The 22,924-nt window shown below is 39.3% G+C and overlaps 1 protein-coding gene across 5 annotated transcripts in view; it reads left to right on the top strand.

The window, feature by feature from the left end:
* MAPK10 (mitogen-activated protein kinase 10) overlaps positions 1-22,924 on the top strand; it is a 147,019-nt gene that overhangs the window by 67,025 nt on the left and 57,070 nt on the right. For all 5 annotated transcript variants that reach the window (XM_036381464.2, XM_036381462.2, XM_036381466.1 and 2 more), the window contains one exon: positions 9,389-9,558. In XM_036381464.2, the coding sequence (XP_036237357.1) occupies positions 9,389-9,558 (170 nt within the window). The remainder of the gene's footprint in view (positions 1-9,388; positions 9,559-22,924) is intronic.

Below are 22,924 nucleotides of genomic sequence, written 5' to 3'. Positions count from 1 at the left end.
ACAAAAAAAAAATTAGAGAAATGCATCACAAAGAGTAAGTTTTCTGTTTGCCCTCAAGTTTATTTTGTAATTTGGTCTTAATGATTTTTGATTTTCTTTTGATAAACTCTCAGTTAATATTCTGAGGTTTTTTAGGAAAATAATGGCACAGTATTCAAACAGAAAAACTGCAAATTAAAACTATTTTATCTTAGTCTCTGTTCTTCTGAGACAGAGCCTTTTACATTGTAGCTGTGACTAATTTTCTGTTTACCTATACTGGAAGTGAAGGAAGTGTAATTAAAATTGTGGTCTTTGTCTTGTCTCCCATTGAACACCATGTGCTATTGAGGTCTTGGAGCCATAAGGCTGCACTAAAGCCAATTCTGTATTTCTACATCACCCTTGAAATGGTTTGGTCACAATGTATGGAAGCCCACAAAGCTGAAACTAAATCTCTGATGAAAAGAAAAATCCTTTTGATTTATCCAGTTTTTTATTTTCTTGGTTAATTTAGTTAACATATTTAGTCACAAAGCTGTGTGCATAACTTTCCTTTGTGAATGAAAGGCGACTTTTTCTGCTCACTTCTGAGCAGTGTTTTGTGCTTAAATTCTGTCTCTTCTTAGTTTTAAGGTTTTTTTGTGAGATGGGACATCCATAATCTAACTAACTTGAGAGATATTAGGGACATTCTTCACTTTTTGAAGTGGAGAACAATGCTGCATTCTTAGAATGAATTCTTAGATGAATTTATGATAAACACTATTTTTTTTCTTTTATGTTACATGTGGAGTCCAAGTGAAAGCACAATTGTAAAAAAGAAAAGGGCTATTACTTGTGTGAAAGCCTTTAACATGAGACAGAGGTGTTAGAAAGTTTGCTTTATGTTTTTTAACTCAGGGACACTAAATATTAATTCTGCTGAGAAGGTTCAATCTGGACTTAGGAATCATCAGCTCTGGGATGGGTCTTGGCTATTCAGTTTGATAATCTGCTTAACTGACTTTTCTATTTAATTTTATTCATGTGGGTGTGCTTAACTGGTTAAATTATTCCACTGGCAACTTTGTCAAACTTAGTATTTTTGTAATGTTTTGACAGAGTTTGCTTCCAAAATAAAAATTGCAGAAATTGCAATTTTTTTTCTCAGATTGTATGAGAAAAGTGTTATTAATAAAAAAATACTTTCATTGTACAGAACAGAGGTTTTTTGCATAGCTCTCCTCTCCTTTTTACTTAGACCATTTTGGATGCATTTTTATCACTGAGTGAGATTAATTCCTGTTTGATGGCTGCAGCAGGTACCCAAAATGGCATCATCCACTAAATACATCCAAAGAGATACTATCCTGGCATTGTAGGGAACAGAATTTCATCCTTCCAGCTCTTACCACACAAACACCTTTTCAAGGTCTTCAGACCTTCAGATCGATTCTCTTGAGGATAAAAACTGGTTTAAGCTTTGTGTTAATTTATTCTCTCCATAAAGATAGGCTCTGATCCAAATAAGAGCTGTAACTATGTGCAAGAACAGTCTCTAAATTAAGTGTCTTCTTGCATTAAGACCTGTCTTGGGTGCTGTTCATTTGTATTATTTAGAGTGGGATGGGGGTTATATCTCTGTCCTTGGTCCGAGCATCCAGATCTTTATTTAGAGACTAGGAATAGTGTCCAGGTGGTAACATTGTTTATTCCATTCTTATTCCTGCTTCCATTTGAGATTTATGCCTCACTGCAGACTTTCTCCAAAGTGTTTGTGCTGAAGTGCCTTCCTGAAAGCTCCAATACTGAAGAGAACCCTGATTATTTTTAGTACTGGGGGGTGTATTTTTCTTTTAATATGTATTTGTGACCTAAAAGGCATAGCATTATGTGCTCTGAAGGAAAGTGACATATTCATAATTACAGGCTCTTTTTGACATAGAGCTCATGTCACTGAGCATACTAGTTTTGTACAATGAAATGCTAATTTAGCAGGAATAGAGTTTTAAGGATTTCCAGCTTAAGGAAAAAAGAACGGCCCTTCCTGAGAAACACTCTGTGGCATAAGAACCTCAGTACCATAAGTGAGTAAATATGTACCTCCCCACCCTTTCACCCTGTTTGCAGTGTGAAAACACCCAGGTCTGGAATTACTGGACATGGGTAGCCAATTCATGTTCTGAAACAGCCACCTTTTTTAAGGCTGAGGAAGAGAACATCTGCTTTTCTATCATAATAGAAAAGTACGACTAGAAGGCCTATAGAATTTCGATAGACTTCTGTAAGGCTGGTATCACCAAGAAGCTTTTATCTGTAGGACCCTACAGATTTTTATTGTGGCACAAAGTAATGCAGAGTGGTGTGTCATGAGTAGAATAGGACATTAAATTTTAATACTAATATACTAACAATATCTAATAATTCTAAAAGAATACTGACTTCTTCATCCATATTTTTCTCCATTTAGTCTTTCAGTATCTTTTTTTTTAAATCAATATCAAGACATGTGTAGCCTGTCAGAATTTACATGTTCCCTAATCTGTATGTATATGGGATGCCTTTATTTAGAATACAATTCTAAATGTAGTGTATCCTGTGATTGTACCTTCTATCCAAGGGGAGATTAGCTGGTATTCAAAAGTTATCAATAATTGATATATTCTATTTCTATTAATAAAATGATACTTCATAGGGTTAAGAGCTGTCTATTTCTAGCTAAAGCTGTGATTACTTAGGTCCACAGAGTCTTTATTTGTAAAAGGGAGAATCCTTTCATTAGCTGTTGTCTTCACATCATATACTGTAATTATTTAGTTCTATTGAGAAATCTACTTTCTCTCCTGTATCTTTGGCTATATTTTGATTTGGATCACTGATTTAGTTCCTCTCCATAAAGAAACCTCAGTCTCAAGGAACCTTTTCTTTCAGTGTTTCTCGATCAGTCCTTCCAACCTCCTTTGGTGTGATGTCCAGGGCTGGATGTCACCTGTATGTCAGCATTGAGCTCTTCAGGCATCAGGGGGATGAGGAACCATTTGAAGTAGTGCTTTCTTGTGCAGATACTCACAGATTGCTCATTTGTAGGAATCTGGCCTGGAATGAGGGCCACGCCTCTGGGACACAGTGACTTCTGAGCAGTACATGATACCACAGTTAGAAATGACCTATGAAAACTTCGTGCCTGTAGGAAGGAAGGAATTAAAAGTACCAAGAGCTCAGTGAACATGTGGAGGACAAGAGAAGAATAAGAAATAGTGCTTTGCCTCATGTTTTGACTAGATACAATTAAAAAGGAAAAGGCAGACTTGCTGCTTTGTGTGCAATCAGAGCTAGGTAAGAGCTAGGCAAGCTGATAGGTTTTCAGTATCTCAGTTAGAAGAGGTTAAACAAGGACAGAGTGTTTAAACAAATAAATAAAAAGCAACAACTATTAGATAAACCCTCAACCAAAAAATAAAAACCAACCAAAAGAAACCAAACCCAACCCAACCAGCACTTAGAAACATTGTACTACATTTAATGAAATGCTTTAATACGATGTGTTGAAATAGAGTGAATAAAGCAAATGTAAAAAGATCAATCACTGATGAGTCAAGGCTGAGTTGTTTGCAAGGGCCTATTGTCTGCTTGAAAGGCTAAGTGCAGAAAGCCCCCTGTCTGGGGGCAGGGCAGCTGGAGAGAGATTAAAAGAAGGCCAGAAATTAGCTGTAAAATCTCACTCAAAACACACTACAATCAGGAAGACTGGGTGACTAATACAAGCCTCACAGGAAGAGAATGAGGTGGAAGAATGGAGAACTCTGGGGTATGATGTGGCTGGTAAGACCAAAATCTGTAATATTACATCCAACCATACACACGCAAGATGAAACCCTGTGTAGGAGATTGGATCATTGTTTATGGACTTTTGAGTTCAGGGAGAGCCAGAAGAAGTGAGAAGTCTGGCTTTATGGAGAGAAAAAAATATAGATAAAGTTTCTGACATAAATGTGTCATATGTAGAATACACAATTTAAAACAATATAGTAGATCTTTCTATGCAAAGACACTGTATTTCCCAAGTGACAGCTTCTGTGGCCATTCAAATTTACACAGCAAAACCTGTGACCATGAAATTGGAAGCAGAGGGCTCAGCAAATTCACGTTCATGCCAGAATTCTGGCACTTGAGACTGCTGTGAGAATTAGAGCTGTGCAAGTTGGAGGACAGCCATTAAATTCATAGTGCTGCTGGCTGAGCAGATGCACCCAGGTGAGCAGGGCTTGCCTCTGTGCACATTTGCAGAGCTGGCCAGAAGCCTGATGGTTTTACCAGACTCATGAATGTTGGTCTGCACAACCTCAGCATTTGACTTTCAAGGTTAAATTGTAGCTTTAAGACATCCTTTTATATTCTGACGGATCCAAAGGCATCCACCTCTGGAATGTGCTGTGGTCCATACCAGATTCTTTGTCTGAGGCTGGGTGCAGGTGTGGGGGCTGCTGGGGAGCCATCATGGTGTCTGGCTCAGAGCATCCTCTCTGCTTCATCCTGCCAATCTCTGGGCTCTGTGCCAGCTGGTCAGCCTCTCAGCCTTCCATCTGATTCTTTCACCCACCTGCATTTACACACACCTGGAGGGCTTTAATTGATTTCAGTAGCCTTGCATCATGGCACCCTCAAATGGGTGCTCCTGCCAGGATTTCTGTGGGCAGACAGGGAAGGATACAAACACTGAGGTAAAGTTTCCCCTCTGCTGATGCTGCCAGCAGAATCTGTGACGGTGCTCACTGTCCTGGAGATGCAAGGGAGAGCAATTTGCTTTGAATTGCTGCTAGCATGGTTTGTATTTATAAAAGCTGAAATGTATGAGATGCTGAGCTCCAAGACATTGCCATATTTTAGGCTCATCAATAATAGAGGGAATGGTATTCAGAAACAAAGGTCTGTCAGTAAAATATGATAAGTATAGTTATTTTGTAGGATAGAAATGGACAAATAAAATGGGATATCAAGAAGCAATTCACCTTACAATATAGAAAATAACATAATTTTATTTCTGTTGGGCTTTTTAACTCTCTTGCTGTCTGCACTCTGAAAGAAAGGAAAAGAATACAGTTTGTAGCTTTGTGTGAGGCAGTAAGTTATTTGAGTTTCACTGAATTTTTAAATACTTGTCCTTTGAAAGCAAAATACATGCTCTCTAAGCAATTAGCAGTGGTGAGAGTATCTTTTTCCTTCATCTCAGATGCTTGAGTCTTGACAGTTTATTTTCTTTTCTCTTTCTCACTTGTCAGGTTACTAAGCAAACATCATTGCAAATATGGCTACGTGCTCAAGTGAGCTAACAAGGATAGTTAGGTTTTCAGGGCTGAGAAACTTTCACTTCTCTTACTCTTAAATTTCTCAGTATGGAGGAAAGAGAATGGCATTGGGGAATGTGTGTGTGTGTGCACTAGAAGTTTTCAATTAGGTACTGAAAGGAGAAGGTAATGGTTCATGTATTCTTGTACGTATAAAATGAAATCTGAGTTCCTCTCAGTATTGAAGTAATGTAATTTCATTGTCCAAATGTTTATGGAAACTGAGAACAAATGGCATTTCCATGCATAGTTTGTCTCTGAGGAATAATCTTTCATCTTACACAGAGGTCTGAGAAACATAGATGTGTTTTGTTCAAAGTTTCACAGCTTCAATGTTTACTGTTGTTCTGGGGCCTCAGTATTGTAGCTTGCTCAAGTTCATTTGAAGTTCACCTGAAAATATATTAACTCACTGGAATTCACTTTACTATATGAGATCTATACATTTTTACTGTGGTATCCTGATTGCAATGTGTATCTATAAATTTCCTTCCCCCATCTATTTCTTAATGAAGTGCTAATTCCTGATTTCTTATGATGTTAGCATCAATCACATTTGAAAGGAGTTTATGGTTAGCTGCATCTACAGAAGGGTGTATACTGGAAATTCCTAGCCCTGGGTTCCTTTCTGATGCCACATAATCAAATCTTTAACTTAAGCTGTCTGTACAGGACTTGTAAGCACTGTGCAGTAAAACCTGAATCTGAAATAGCTTAGTGGTGTACAGAGGGGCATCTGGGGGAATATCAATATCTGTAACAACACCCAGGCTTCTGGAAGGGGTTTAAATGAGCACTGAGGATGTAACAGGAGAAGAATAAAATGTGGTGTGTAAGCTTCTTTAAGATGAGCTATGTGAATTTGAAGATTGGAAGAAAAATTTTTTCATCAGGGTTTGAAACTAAAACTAACATGGACATGCTCTGTAAAGAGTATGAATTTCCTTGCTAAAGGGAAAAGATTTTTTATCTTAATTTTGGAGTGAAACAAAACTGCCATTTCCTTGTCATTTAATAGGAAGTGGCTGTTGAATCAACCATTGAGAGTTCTTGATTATGTGTCAGCTTGGCTTGGGGATCTGATCAAATGTGATTAATTCAATAATGCTATTAATTCATTGACTTAGGGATTTGGTTTAAGTCAGCATCATGACAAGGATAGTTGTATCATTCATCTGTTGTTGTGAAAGTAAGCAATGCATTGGGTATTAGTAACCTTACTTTGCTTTTGTTTTGCTTGTTTAGGCTTTGGTAAAAATTGGAAAATATAGAGTAGAGGGGTTTTTTTGTAGTGTTTTAGCAGCGTGGGTTTAGAGCAAGGAGGAAACTTAGACCTTGGCCTGTCCACAAAGCTGAAATTTTTGTCACTCAGAGGAGGCATTCTGCTTGAAGTAAACTTCAAACTAAATCAGCCTGCCTTGAATTTTTTCCAAGTAATGCTTGGTGCTTGTTTTCTATCAAAGACATTATGGGGCACAAATTTTTAAGTAGGGAAAAAGATAATAATCTAAAAAGAAAAAATGACTCCATGAAAAATAAAACAGTCTTTACCTTTCCCTCTGTCACACAGTTAGGAGCAGATTCAGGACATGATCAGGACATTTATGTTTTCTTATCAGTTGTGGTCTTCTGGGTCCACAACTTTAATTGCTGTTGACTGAAGCAATTGGATATGTTAATTACCCATGTAACTGAGGTACTACAGAGTGGTTCTTCTCAGCTGTTTTAATTGATTTTTAAGACATTTCTGGATTTAAAAGAACCAGCTGCTGGAACAGCAGCAGTTCAGAAACCCCACTGTACAGAGCTTGAGTTTCCTGAGGCTAGTAGTTCACACGGTCAGGCTAACTTAAGAGCAAGTAATTTTTATTCTAGACATAGAGTGATAAAATGTGTGCTCCCATATAGCTCCATGCCACACAAGGAGCTGTCAGGTATCTTGGGAGTGAGGACACAAACAAGTTGTGGCAGGCCTGGCTCATCCAAGCCTTAACACAGTCATCCAATTTGTTTAAAAAATTCACTCTGTCTGTACTTCCAGAGGAGCTGGATATGAGTCAGGCTCACTCAGGAATGCAATTTTTATGCTGACACTTTATATATAAACATTGGTTTCAGAGTAATGGGTGTTAATGCTGAATATGTCCTGCATTGTTCTGATAATGACATCAGGAAAAACACGCTCCAAATGTGCTTGTCTAGCCGGAGGGAGTTGTGAAATTCCTGTCAATCAGGAGCATGTTATTAAAAAACCCAAAAAAACTCCCAATTTCAGGTCTGGTATGAATACCTGAGCTGAATAGCCAAATTTATGCATCTCTCTTCACAGAATGGAAGACATTTTAAGACTAAGGCTACACAGAGTGAATCAGATGCAGCCTGTCTTCCAATGAGAAAAATTCAAACCACTTTTAGAATCATTTCACTCTCTGGAAGCTTCAATTTAGCGCTGTGTCAGTGTCCATAAATCTCTCACTTTTTGTGTTAGGGCAAGGCCTCTCCTGCTCTCCCCCTCACAGTGTTTGATGAACGAGTTAATGTAAAGTTACCACTTGGTTTTCTGAGATGAGACTTTGTGTTTGAATGAAGGCCCTTTGGCACTGGACAGCATCATCCTAAACACCTCGTTTAGAGACTTTAAAACATTTTAATAAATGTTTCAAAGTCTCTAAATGAAGTCTTTAGGATGATGCTGTCCAGTGCCAAAGGGTCTTCCAGTCAGATAATGGACAGAAAAAGAATAATAATTTTTCAAAGGCAAGCCTTAAAATCCAAGTTCTTTGCAAGGTTAGTAATCTGTTATTAATGGCCAGATTTTTGGAACACTGGAAAGATGTCCTCTTTAATTGAATGAGTAATGTAATCAAAGTTAACTTACTTTTTCCCAGCTCCATCAAAATTCAACATAGTAGTCCATAAGCACATAATGCATTTGATCATTCAGATTTTTTGGGGGGAAAGAAATTTATAATAGAGCAAATAAGAAAATTTGTAATCTGTGTTTGGGAGCACTGAAAAAAAAGGCATAGATAGAGGCATAGCTGTTTTTTGGGTTTGCTTTATGGAAGGTATTTGGGCATGCCTTGACTTCCATAACTTAACTCTCAACTCTTTTAGGGCAGCTCTGTTGTAGTATGTTGAGCTTTTGTATCCTGTGCTCAGAATCATGTACTATAGAATCCTTAATTACAAGCACTTAATTCTGATTTTTATCTCAAATTACTATAAATTTGCTCTGTAGTCCATAGGGAACTGAGCTCAGCAGTAGTCATAAAGGGGTTATAATGTAACTTGCTGCATGGTAATTTTACAAATTTGAGGGAGGGTTTTTTAAGTCTTGTAAAAATTATTAGTTTTTAATTTTATAGTTTTGGGGAGGAGCACTGCTGTGCAGTGCTAGCTACAGTGCTTGGTTTTGTGTCATAAAAATTGGTTTTTACTGCATTTGTTGGGTCATGAGAGCAACTCTCCCTCCTATCCTTAGAAACCCAGAACTCTTGAAGACCTCTGGAGCTTCTGAATGAATCTCCATGATATTGAGCCATGTTGGGTCACAGCTTGTCTCATTAACTGCTCTGTTACTTTTGCAACCCCTGTTGAAAGGTTCTCAAGGTCATTATCACATGCTCAGGGAAAGTTTTAGCACTCATGGGAATATATTTTCTTGCTCTGTCTGATCCATAATGAAGGGCCTGATTCCTGTGTCTCCTGTCCCACTTCCACTGATGAAAGTCATCTTATTTTAAATTAATTGTAAAACACACAAGGGCAGAATCAGCATGAGCGCATAATCCAGTAGTCATGAGGCAGGAGTGATGGCAGGCAGAGACCATAGTTGGCAGTGGCTATGTCACAAACATCAGCTGTAGAATTCACTGGTTTTCTTTAATCAGTGCCTTTTTTTGGTGACTTCCTGCATGAAAGAAGATTTTATAAAGTCTTTATGAAAATGAGCCGAAAATTACAATAATTTATATTGAAAAATTAGGCTGACAGTGCTTTATCAGTATTCTAATGCTTTACCAGCCTTGGTTTCTCTGTTTTTACCAACCCCTCTCCCCTTCCCTTCTTCTGTACGACAGGGATTTGGGAAACAAGTGGATGTGTCATATATTGCCAAACATTACAACATGAGCAAAAGCAAAGTTGACAACCAGTTCTACAGCGTGGAAGTAGGTGATTCGACTTTCACAGTCCTCAAACGCTACCAGAACTTGAAACCTATTGGCTCTGGGGCTCAGGGAATAGTTTGGTGAGTATCAGCACTTTCTCTTATGATGCTTGGAAACAGAATTGGCATTTTGCATCTCCTCACAGTTTGCCAGCCGCAGCTGTTGTCTAAAATTGCAAAAATAGCAGTCAGGCAACAGACATCCTGAGGCAGAAGGAACCCAGTGGTTTGCTAATAAATTCCCCGGCTGGTGAGAGTGATAGCACTGGGTTTGTTTCTCCACGTAGCAAAATGGAACTAGCAAGAAAGCAGGAGAGAGATCTTGTCATAATTGACAACTGAGGCACTATTTCCAGAGGCAGTGCAAATAATATCCCAAGAAAACCCCCTAATTTTAGTCTTTGCACAGTAAAAGTCACTGAGAGCAATACAGAAACTTGTCACATCCCATAGCATTCTCAAATGTTCAGGGTGGAAGCCTTTCAAATCAAGACAACTGCTAATACTTCCTTTATTTCTTAAAAGTGATGTTGCAGTGATGTGAATAATATGAACAGAAGACAAATTCAGTGGCTCTCCTAAACAATGCAATTTGAATTTATCATGTTCAAAAGTTGTGGAATCCTGGGTGGCTTTTGCCTCTGCATTTTTAGACATGGCTTTTAAATTTCTGTGGCTTGTATTTAAATGTCTCTGTGCAGGAATTTGTTACCTGTTTAATTATGAGGCATTTGGGTAGCTATAACAATCTTTTATCTATAACTTGATCGGAGGTGAAGTCTTAAGTCCATTTGTCACCTCTGTCACTGGCTGGTTCTTTTTCAGAATTTGATGTAATGTGTGTTGCTTTACAGGTGGAGAGAGTGGTAAAGAAAGAGGTTTCTTTAATCCAGTGGCAAATGTTTTTTTCCAAGGATTGTTGGCATTGGCACCGTAATTGCCAGTCTAACAGCACTGACAGCACGTCTCATGTCTCAGTCCATGACTTAGAGTGTTTAGTACACTTTGAGACCATGCAAGTCCAAAGATTGACCTAAATGACCCTGCACTATATTCCTTATCTTAAACACAAAACAACTCAAGGTTGCTCTTAAATCAGCCTTGGGAAAGAGGCATATTTTGGGTTCAGTACTACTGAAATTAATTTTGCACTGTTTTTTCAATTTCATATAAAGCAAAGATGTTTTTTCTTCCTCCTTTCTATCCTCTATTTGTTTCAGAGGAAAATCAGTTTTTGTTGAACCTCTCTGCAACAGAATTGCTGTAATGATCAATTTTGAGCAGCAAAAAATAGAGAAATTAAGCTAAATAAAATCAAAAGCATCCTGTGAATGTTACTTTCATACTAAGAGTTGACAGCAAAATTTAAGAATTTCTTAAGAAAGAAAATCAAATCAGAAAACAAGAAAGTTCAAGTGAAAGTTAACACAAATCCCCTGAAATTGTGAGTAGCATGGAGAGGCCATAAAAGGCCTTTTTAATGATACAGATATAGAAGTATTACATGATAGATGGGAAACATAATGAGCTTTTTTTTTCTTAGTTTGTGTTACATGGTAAACCGCCTGTTTTAAGGCAGAATTTACCAGAAATACAATAAACCTTCCATCAGCAAATCGTGAAGAATCAATGGTGAAGTGATTAATTAATAAAAAAACAATGGGAGATATTTGTAGTTTAGCTAAGAGAATACAATACATGATGAGAAACATCCACAGCTGTGTAAGTTTCTCCTTAGCTAATATTAATAATAAGCTTACACAGTAAACTTTATAAGAATAAGTTTCTACTGTAGTAGCTTACTCTATTTAGAAGTATTTTGATGGAAATAGGGTTACATCTAGAATAAGCTGATTAAGGTAAAAAAAAATAATGAAAACCTGCCTATTTAAGCACCACAGCATGCTCTGGTGGAGGTGATCTGCCCTGCTGGTCTTGTTCCTTTGCAAAGAATGGCCACAAGGAGTGCCTCTGTGAAAATAGTGGGGAAAACGTAGGTCATAGCTTCTTTCAGATCCAGTGGCTCTGTTTATACTCAGTGGCTTGTTCAAGAAGTGTCACAGATCTGGGATTCAGTTCTGTCCCTTGCTGCCAGAATTAGGAGAAGTGTAGAAGCCTAATGGGTGATTTCTGATTGTTCCCTCTGCCAAGGGCAGGCACAGAGGGGTTTAGGCTCAGTCTTCTCAGAGCATGGATGCTTTCTGGATTTTCCTTCAGGATAACTATAGGAAAGGACATACCTCTTATTGAGTGGAATAGTTGGCTGCCCAGCTACTGGAGACCGCTTTGGTGCATAGTGACACTGGTTTTATGGAGTGATGGAGCATGGCTGCTGAATGCTAACTCCTTTCAGGAGGAGAGGCCTGATGTTTTTCAGGCTCTGGAAGGTGTTGCAGGGTTCCTAGGCAAAGCCACAGAATACTGAAACCTTTCCCACATGGTTCTATGAACAGGTTTCAGGATAAGCAGGAAAATGTCAGTGGAAAACAATTTATGTAGTGGAACAGAAGCAGGCACAGGAAGCAGGAAATGTGGTTATGAAAAAAGGAGGGACTTGATTTCACTGGACAGTGCTGAAAATTACATCAAAGAAAAAAAATATTTTCTTCATCTGGAAGCATTAAGATATTAAATTTTCATGAGATGATAATTTAGTGAATTATGTGAAAAAGACAAAACCATATGGTGTGATTGTTATAATTGTGCCCATGTGTAATAATTATAAATCCAGTGAGGAAATGGTATTTATACAGACATAGTATATGTAGGATCTTTGGAAATTAATCTTTGGTCTCTTTTAATGGGTTTTGTGTTAATTATGTTCACAAAATTATTTTAGCAGCCAAAAGAAGGAAAGAAAATAAGCTGCTTGGAATCTCTTGAGCAGGGAAGCTCTTCTTTATCCTGCAAACACTACTCTTTATGAAAGTGTAGGCTGTTTCCCCACTGTACATCACACTGACATCTGTGAGAAAGCCTATAAAGGGTGTGTTTGCATATCATTATCATGTTATTACAGGCATGATGACGATGGGGCATGGCTGAAACACAGCTTGGAGTTTATTTGACCAAACTGTAGTTGTAAAAACTGCACAGGCCTGTGACCACACTAGTTAATTCTTGAGTCTGTCACAGAAACAGGAAACAGTTTTCTGAGTTTAATTAGACATGTGCCATTAAACTGCTGAGAGAAGAAGTAGCTGATACCCCTCGGCAATGTTAGAAGGGAGTTGACACCTACACATTTTGCAAGGGGCTGAGAAAGAGAGGCAGGTCACTTTCAGCTTGGGTTTGTGCATGGTGGATGATGGTGGATAGGGAGGAATTCTTGTGTTCCATAAAATCAACAGAAATATGCTGATCTTGGAGTGGGTGTTTCTTTATGTCTTAGATGAGTGCTTTTTGCCTGGAAGGAAGGTAATTGATCTGTAGGTTGTCTGCTGTGGTTTGCAAGCCATCATTTTTATGTTGCCTGTGATATTTTTGATACTGTCTGTGATGTCTAGAAAAATGGTGTTGTACAGAAATATTTCAAAAGCAATTTGAAGGGCCTCTGACAGCTTTTGAATTTACGATTGAAGCAAGGGTGAAGTCCAGGTTTCTGAGGCAGATAGGGAAGACATCACTTACAGGCTTGAGGTCACAAGTAATTAAAATCTTAGCAGTATCTTATAGAAGACATTTGGCCTGGTTTATGACCACGTGGTGGCTATGCCTCTGTGTATTATCAGGAGAAAGTTACAGCTCTGAAAACTAAGTTGTCTGAGTGAACATCAAATAAATGAGTCTGATTATGCCTTTCAGCTGAAATCTTTTATCTTGGTCTTTTCTGAAAAGCAAGCACAAGCTTTCATGCTGCATGGTGTTGAGATGTGGTCTAATGATGTGTCAGCTGGACTGGAGAGGTTGGCTGGGTAGGGCTTTATACTGTCTTGTTGATGCAGGAAGTTTCTGTGTGATTAATGTTGGAGTGGAGGATATGGGAGCAGGAATTACGCTTTTATGAGAGCTTTTCAGTGAATGCATTATAAATTTAGAAAGACACCTCATCTGCAGATATAAAGACTGTAAATATATTCCTGAAGTAGTAAATTGGGAAATGTGCAGCAGATATCTTTCTTTGAATTAGGGGGTTTGATAATACTTTTGAGCCTGAACCTAAAGGAGATAACCATCTTTTAGTATTCCCTGTCATAGGTAGAGCCAGCAAGACACTGAATAGCCTGCTGTGTTGCCTAATATTACCATAGGTTCTCCTCTGCTGATTTAATTGTAATTTGGTGGTTGAATCTTATGGAGTACAGGGTTCTTTCAGATCAGCCTGTGGTGCTTGTTGTAGCCTATAAATCTGCTCATTCTTTCCCTAAAGTAATCGCAGCACCACAGAATCATTTAGGTTGGAAAAGACCCCGAAGATCACTGAGTCCAACCATTCCCCCAGCACTGTCCATCTCTAAACCTTGTCCCCAGGTGCCACATCTGCACATCATTTTCAGTACCTGCAGGGGTGGTGACTCAACACTCCCCAGAGTGTTTGAAGGCTGTAGGGGAAATGTGACAGGTATTGTCCACTATGAGGTGCAGAAACACTTGAGGTCTTTTGTACAATCATTGTCCTTCAGTTTTGGTTTTGTGTAGCACCATTGACTCCTGGGCTGGCTATAAGGATCTCATGGGATATTGCAATGGGAATAATGGTAAAAGCCATAGAAAAGAGCAGTTGATGCTTCTGACCATGACAAATTCCAAGCTCATGCTTTTGCTGTAGTGCAGTTGGAAAAACACAAAGAATAGTGGTCAGATTACTGTCTTACAGCTAGCACACAATTTTATTTGTATTGTTTAGCTGGGTGCTGGTGTATTCAAGTTTTGGGACTTGAATATTTTTCTCCATCATGGTCCTACTATCCCAGCAATACTGGTTTGATTTCTTTGTGTCACCGAATTGAAATACTGTTTTTCCTGATAGAGATCAACATTTGTGCATCTATAAACTGGTATAGTTCCCTTGAAGTTCAGAGATGTTATCTGTGGGATCAATCACTAATTTTCCTCAGAAGAGGAGAACAAAGAATACATGTCATTCGGAGGCAAAAGGGGGTGAACAATGTATTTGGATATGCCTAGAATTTCAGTGGCCCTGAAGAGAACTGGCAGCATTAATTTTGTCAGCCCCAGAGTCCCACATGAAGCAGAACTGAGCATATGTCATGAGTTTGGTTACTTTCATTCCAGTTCCAGTTCCATCTTGCAGGCTTTTTGTGCCTAACATTCTTTTGGCTGGCACTGCAGATTGATCCCATTCGGTTGTAGATTCTTCAAATTGTGTCCATTAGTTCAGCCAGTTTTCTCTTCCTCATGCTGTTGTGTGCTTTGCTGATGTGCTTTGACATCCTGCTCCTGAGGAGCTTTTTGAAAACAACTTTTAGAGAGTTTTACAAGTGTGTTCTGTGAGAGGAATGTAGGAAATAGCTGTCACTTTGCTCTGGAAACTGTTGCTGTACTGATAGTGAAATAAGCATTCCAGTGTGAACAAACTCTGCCATATTTCCCCGTGCTAATATCGTAATATCATCCTATACACATGACAGCACATGGTGGTTTAAATTTTTTTCCTCCTTTTTTTTTTTTTTTTTTTTTTTTTACATTTTGGGAAATTCTTGTTGCAATACCAGAAGTTAAACTCACAGCAAGCTTCAACAGGACTTTTCCCCAGCCCCCAGCTTGCAGTTACACTGTGGTATTCTTTGGATTTTCTAGCATGTCATTGCTCTGAAACACCAAAAACTGTGTGTATTTGGTCGCCCATTGATCTGGTGTACATGTGAAACAGCACATTCTGCTTTGTGGTTCTGATGTATCTATGCCTTGGTTCTTGAGAGAGACAGCAAATGTCCCAGTTGTGTTTGGAATCTGGATCACCAGCATGTGAATATTAAGGTGCTGAAATATTCCCAGTGGGTACAGCATAGGCTGAGTATCTCTCTGAATTTGACCTCCAGAATATTGAGTAGAGGTGCTTAAGTTGGTCAGATTTGTGTTTCTTAAGCTGATTTATTAGAGTTTGCATATTGACACATATCCAGAGACAGTTTGCTTGCAGATGGAGTGAGAGGAAGAGGCCATGTCTTGGAGTGCTCTTGCAGCAAAGAACTGAGCTTGGATATGGAAGGAACTGCTGTTAGGATCACACGGAACTGTTGCCATGTGACAAACTATAGATAACATCTAAAAAATAGGACAGATGGATTGTGTTTGAGTCATTGTTTGCTTTGATTCTTGGCGCTTCTTCTATGTACTACAACTATCTATAACTGTGAAAGAAGCAAAAATAAAAAGGGATATATAAAAAAATATTTCTCAATTAATTTTTTTGGTTTTTTTGGTCATGTCCTTTTTCTATCAGAATGCAGAGATTCCTAGTAGGCAGGGAGTCACCACATATTCATGTTTGTCTTCTTTTGTTTCATTTCCCTTTACTTGTAGAGAGAAATTTAAAATTTAAAATGTAGTGGTAATCACAAATGGTGTGTAATAAAATGTGCCACAGTATTCTTTTATAGCAAGGAAATCATGCCCTCTGTCTCTAAAATACACTGCCTATATTTCTATGTCCTTTTTTGACTCCTTTCTCCTTAAAGAACTCGTATGGTTTCCATGACTACAACAGTTAAGCAGGCAAAATCTATTCCATATTTATACTCTGCAAGTTTATGGGAGGAAAAGGTAAATAAGTTTGTGAGGGAGCCATCTCTGTGCAATCTGTTTTTGTGACCCCTGGCAGCAATGCTCCCTTTACCTGGTCACAAATTCAGCACTGTAAAGGCAGGGTCAGGCTCGTTTGAGAGCCCTGGCAGCCAGGGTTTCCAGCTGGATTGGTACAACTCTTAGGCATAGAGCAGGTTTGTTCATAGCTGTGGCTGGACCTGTGATCCCCTTGGAGCCATTAAAAAATGTATCAGCTCTTTGTAAATTCTGTCTGCAGGGAAGAAACTGATGATTGTGAAACTTAAGCTCTTTTGGTGTTGGTTGCTTAGAAACTCCATTTAATTTACCCTTTTTGCTATCAGACAGTGATGTTTTCAAACCCTCTTTACAGATGTCAGGTGCCTATCTGCTCCTGCACTGTCAAAAACTCCCTTTTGGTCCCTGACAGATCTCCCTTTTCTCACATTTGTCCTGGGTCACTACTATGATGCAACTTACTGGACAGACTTTTTCAAGGCTCTCGTTGCTTCTCCTGGAAATCCAGGATTGGCATTAACTCCTGTCAGTGCATTGTAGCTGCTCCTTAACAGACTTCAGGCTTATCCTTCCATGTCATTCCCCTGAAATCCCATCCCCACTGACATGAGCACCCTTGCATCATCATCACTGATCACCACCATATGTTTCACATGAGACCAATTGCACAAATCACTTCTGTGCCCTCTTAGCACCAAGGGCTTTCTCCTGTGGTAGGAGAATGGCCATGGCCACATGGAATCAGGGAGGTGGGGCAATAGGACAGAGCACCTAAATAAAAGGGCAGGCATCAAAACAAAGAAGCAGTGGAACCAGACATAGAAAAACTAGAACCAGTCTGGAAAGAAATGTAGCTCAGGTAATTAAATTTTCTATGTCAGCATGTGTTGCTGATATTTACTCTCTAAGATTAATGTAGTCTACAGATGTTCATGGTGCTTTACAGAAAGCAATATATTTTGCTTGGTCCCAGGACCTGTCCTTAGACAATCATAAGAGCCAGTGTCAGCCCAAAAAAAAATAAAAAGAAGTTGTGGAAGATAGAAACACAGTATGAAACAAGATATTCTGTGTGAAGCCTGGGTGAAATTTGTGAACAATGCAAGACATGTCTGGCATGACATGAGTGGGAAAACTCAGCAGAATGGGCAGAGGTCTGCAATAGAGACAGATATAACTATCTGAAAGGGAAGCAGAAAGTAGGAAGACTCAAATACAGGAGTCCCTTTGCAAGTCAAAAATAGGACATTGAGGAGTTGGTTTGTTTGTTTGTGGGTGTTATTTGTATGGACATTTTTGGGGGGGGTGTTGTTGGTTTTTTGTCTTTTTTTCTTTTCTGGCTTCAAATACAGTGTTTTAAAATTCTGTCTACACATCTAAGTCTTGAAATTTCTGGTGTAACATGACAACTCAAAAACCAAATTGTGCGGTGAGGGTCCAGAGTGACGCAGAGTCCCCAGGCAGGTGCAAAGGAGAGCTGCTTTATTGCAAAAACCAGGCATTTTTAAGCAGTCAGGCCTTTCTCAGTTACATAGCTTTAAAACATAACCAACATAATTCAGCCAAGCACCATACACCACGTTGTGAACATGCCAGGTTTATATAACTCGTTTTTCTACCTCTAATTCAGCTGAGTCTCTTTCCCATAGTCCTTTTCTACTTAGCCAAATTTGCAGGCCTGAGCCATGATTTTACATGGCCTTCTCTTTGTAAGGTTTTATCTCTGTGCAACACCTAATAGGTTTCATTTTGTTCCCACTGGAAAAAGACACTTTGGCTTCTTATGCAGCAGATAAAATATGCTGGTTTTGTCTGCTTAGAACAGCCTTGTAGAGATTGTAGGGTCAGTTTGGGGGGGAATTAGAATTTGAGTAGCCTTTTAGGGTTAAAATTCTTACCTTTTTTCTCCCATGATTATCACATTGTAGGTGAAGGATTGGTAGCCGTACACTTTTATTCCACTGTTGAATTTTGGTTTTTAATCGTTTGAGAAATGCAGCAAGCAAAATGAAATAGCATTTCTTATTCACCCAAGTGACAGCTTTTGTTCTGTTTGTCAGGCAAGCAAGCAAGTCTTTTAAATTATGGTTGTGAGGGGATAATAGTAAGATAGTGGCTGGTTTCTATTCCAGTTTGTAGGTCCAAAAAATAGCAGGTTTATAACATGGCTGATATTTTGAATGTGGTAGGTACTCAGCTTCTGCCAGGTGCACAGACTCTGCCTCAGCGCCATTATTCCCCATGTCTTTTAAATTGCTGTTAAACAAGAAAACTGGACTTTTTTCTGGCTGTGCTGCTTAACAATCTTGAAAACTGTCCAAAGTTTACATTCCCTGCTGAGTTCAGAGCAGCAAATGTCAGATCTCTTTGCCAAATTCAGTGTCTTATACCCATTTTCCAGATGTGGGGTAAACATCTACTTAATATGGTTTACCTGCAAATCATGTTTAAGCTTCTTTTGCCCATGTGTTTCCTGCCACTGAATATTGATAGGCACCCCCAGCTCTGGTCCATTTTTCAGTTTTTTACTTTGCTCTGGCTTTGGTAAATCCTTGAGCATGCCAAGAGTGAGTAGTGTAGGAAACTCTGGAAACCATGAGGTTGTCATCTCTTACATGCTTCACGTGTAAAGAAAGCATATTGGTCTAGAGCCCTTTCAAAGCAGGATGGAAAAGAAACTTGGCTCCTTTTGCTGCCCAGGTTGAATTTCCTAGGCTGGCAGCTAACAAAAGCTCCTGGCAGCTAGCAGACTGTGTAGTGAGTTAGTGACAAGAGACATTAAAGACCAGAAAGTACAAAGTACTGATTTTACAGCGCTGTTCAGAAAAGTATTAAACAGCCAAGCGGCTCTCCGAGCCAAGTGCGAAGAATTAGCAGAGCACATGCAGATGAGAAGTGTGTAAACATGCTCCATACTCTGCGTCCTCATGAATATTTTCATCTCCTGGCAAACTGAACCACAGCCCGTTGAGTGGTGTGCCAGGAAATGTGTGAACTTTAGAGCTTTTTCCACATTGCCTTTCCCACTGTATCCCTGTATCCCCACTGTCTTTGTGAGAGAAAATGACTATGAAGGGTTTTATCTTGCATCAATATGCACAACTGGTAACTGGTGGGTTGCAAAAAGATTCTTGTTAGGGCATCACCAACTCACATAATTAGCAAGATAACGAACTTTTATTGTAAATATGTTTATTAAAAATAAGTGTTCCATTCTTTTTTATCCCTGCAGCTTCTTTTCCATTGTCTTATATATGATGGCTCGGACACCTTTCTTCAGACCCTCTCATCTGAAATTTTGGCAGATAAGAGCTCTCCCAGCATGACTAAACTGTGAGATAGATTTCACAGAGAACTTTTCAGATCCAGCTGTCCTTAGAATTATGAATGAATTCTGCTTCCACTTTTATCTTTGCTGCAAAAGGCTGCTTGGCTTTGGCATTTTAGGCAATGACTGAAGTAGTTGACAAAGAATGAGCAATACAGATTCAAAATTGGACTGTTATGAATATGGCAATGACACAGTTTAATCCTTTATGGGTGGGAGTAAAGGGACTGAATGATATGTGAGCTTGGACTTTGTGTTTGCATGTAAGTATGTAGGCTATTGAGCCAGGTAATAGACACCCCTACCAGAGAGAAGATGACTGAGATACTCAATTTCTCCCTCAGTCTTCAGGGGCAACCTCTCTTCCCACACCTCTGCAGTGGAGGGACAGCAGGATAGGGACTGGGGGAGCAAAGTCCCTCCCACTGTAAATAAAGATCAGGTTCATGGCCACCAAGGAACCTGAATGTACATGTGTCTGTGGGACCTGATGGGAGGCACCCCAGAGTGCTGAGGGAATTGGCTGATGTGGTTGCCAAGACACTCTCCATAATATTTGAAAATCCCTGGCAGTCAGGTGAAGTCCCAGATGGCAGGAAAAAAGGAAACTTTGTGCCCATCTTTAAAAATGATAGAAAGGAGGACCCTGGGAGCTACCAGCCTGTCAGCCTCACCTCTGTGCCTGGGACTGTCATGGAACAGCTCCTCCTGGAAGCTGTGCTAAGGCAGATGGAGGACATGGAGGTGATTCAGGACAGCCAGCACAGCTTCACCAAGGGCAAGTCCTGCCTGACCAACCCTGTGCCCTTCTGTGATTGAGTGACTCCATCAGTGGGCAAGGGAGGTTTCACATGTCATTTATCTGGACCTCTGTGAAGCCGTTGACATAGTCCCCTGTAGCATCCCTCTCTCTAAAATGGCAAGAGGTGGATTTGAGGGGAGGACATGTGCATCCAGAGGGTTGTGGTCAACAGGTCAGAATCCTGATGGACATCAGTGAGCAGTGGTGCCCCTCAGGGGTCCAACTGGGACCAGGGTTTTTTAATATCTTCATTAATCACAAAGAGATCAAGTGCATCTCAGCAAATTTGCAGGGTTATGACCTTTAACAAGACCAAGTACAAGATGCTGCACCTGGGCTGGGGCAACCCCAGGATCAGCAAAGGCTGGAGATGAACAGATCCAGAGCAGCCCTGCCCGGAAGGACTTGGAGGTGCTGGTGGATGAGAGGCTGGACATGACCCAGCCATGGGCACTGGCAGCCCAGAAAGCCAAACACATCCTGGGCTGCATCCAAAGCAGGGCGAGGGAGGGGATGAGTGAGCCCAGTTGTCTTTCCTGATAAAACGCCGAAATGTAAAAATAGAGCCACACACTTTGAACTTCTTTCTTAAAATTCTCCTGTTTTTGTGGCACATCTTTGAAGTTTAAGCACTACAGAATTCACTATTAATCTTGACAGCAATGCTGCATTTTCATTCAAGACTGGGATGATAATCCCAAACAATTCAGGCACTTCAGTCCTCTCTCATGTTACTTCATTCCAACACAAGATAATGGATCATATGTTTCACATGCATGTTTCACATTCACATTGCATCTGCAATGCAGGAAGGAACACTTTGAGCCCCATCAATAATCTCTGGAGTGATGAGGGACCTCATAGAAAACCTTGGCAACTGATTTATTTATTCTGTGAAACTGGAATCTGGTGATAGTAAAAAAATGATGACTTGTGTAGCAACTGGGGGGGCAGCTTGGTTATATTTTCTAATCTAGCTGCTTCCACTGGCTTGCAAGAAGCTGTGAGCTGATGGAAACACACAGAAAAACAGGCTGGAACCGTAACTGGCAACAAAAAAAGTGCAGCAGTCATCCATTGTGAGGCTGTATTGGTCTTCTTTAGCATCAGCTCTGAATATTGTCTCAATTTCTCTGCATTTTCAGAGGGAATAGAGCTGATCCAGAGAGTATAGTAGCCATTGCTGACAAGAGGTCTGCAACCCTTCACTACAGTCATACTGGATTTTTTTTTTTTTTTTTCAGTACAAAGGGTTGCTTCCAAACCTAATAAGGACATTTAAAGACTTTTTGTTACAGTGGCCTTTGACTTGTACTGCTTGGGGCAAACTTTCTGCACCCTGCTGCATGTACAGAATTCTTTTATTTTTCCACTAATTCAATGGAAAACATTCACTATATTTAAATTTACTTTCTGGAGAGTTTTCACTCTAATAACTTTTTTCTGGTTAAAAGTAATTGTTGAAGAGCAGAATATGAACTGTTTGTATGAATGTCTGCCTGTAGAAACTTGGAAGTTATATATCAAGAGGAGAAAAAACAAGTTAAGAATGAGAAAGGCTAATTTCATTCTATAATTTGGACTGATATGTGAGGACAATGTAAGGAGCAAACAAACCAAACCTACCAAAAAAAACCTGCCACAGTAAACTGAGAAAAGTTTGCTTGAAGCAAAATAACATTTTCACTCTTTTCTGTTGGAGTACTTGGCTGAAAGGGGACTGCAAGTAGAGAGAATGTAAAGGACTTGAAACATTTTATGGTTGAAGCTTCAGAAACCACATTTACAGAAATTCTACTTGACGCAGGAAAAAGATTTGATTCTTGTCATTCCTATAAATTACTTCCTCAGAAACTGCAATACTGATAGTTATCTGAAACCAAGGGCTTTGAAATTGCCACAGAGAAATTGCTGTGGAAAGGATTCATGCTTTTCTTTATTATCTCTTTGTGCATATACATGTAGATGTGTATCTGAGCATTTCTAGGGAAGCTGTTCCACTCCCTATATTGGTGGTGATTGGTGGTTGAGGATGAGCCATCATTAGCATTCTTGTTAAATGTGATTTTCAGGGTATCCTTTATTGTCCTAAGAACCATCTCTAAGAGTTGGCTTTAAAATTTTTTCTATGGGTTTAACAGTCTGTTCTGGTGGGTAAACTATAATGGAATTGATAAATGTTAAGTTTCCCTGTTGATGAAAAGATGGGCGGAATAAATTTAAGTATTTATTTGGTAAGTGTTTATTGAAATAGAAACTTGGACATGAAACTAGAATGCTTTCCATTTCTTTTCAAAATAGGTATAAAAATGAATGCCTAGTCCTCCAAGTAAATGACAACAGATCATTGCTCATTGATCATCATAGTCTGAGCTCACACAGAATATTATGGTAAATGATGACCTGGATTTGTGAAAATCCGACTAGGAGGAGTTTCATTTTTTTCCTGCCAAAGTCAGCAAAAGGCCTTGTTAAATAACTGTGATTACATATATCTCTTGGTAGTCATGAATTTATATTCACTAATTTTTTTTATCTCTGCTAAATAGGTTTGTTTCAAATTATTTACAGTT

The sequence above is a fragment of the Molothrus ater genome, chromosome 4 (genome assembly GCF_012460135.2).
Source record: "Molothrus ater isolate BHLD 08-10-18 breed brown headed cowbird chromosome 4, BPBGC_Mater_1.1, whole genome shotgun sequence".
Classification (NCBI taxonomy): domain Eukaryota; kingdom Metazoa; phylum Chordata; class Aves; order Passeriformes; family Icteridae; genus Molothrus; species Molothrus ater.
This window is presented reverse-complemented; position numbering and strand designations above follow the sequence as displayed.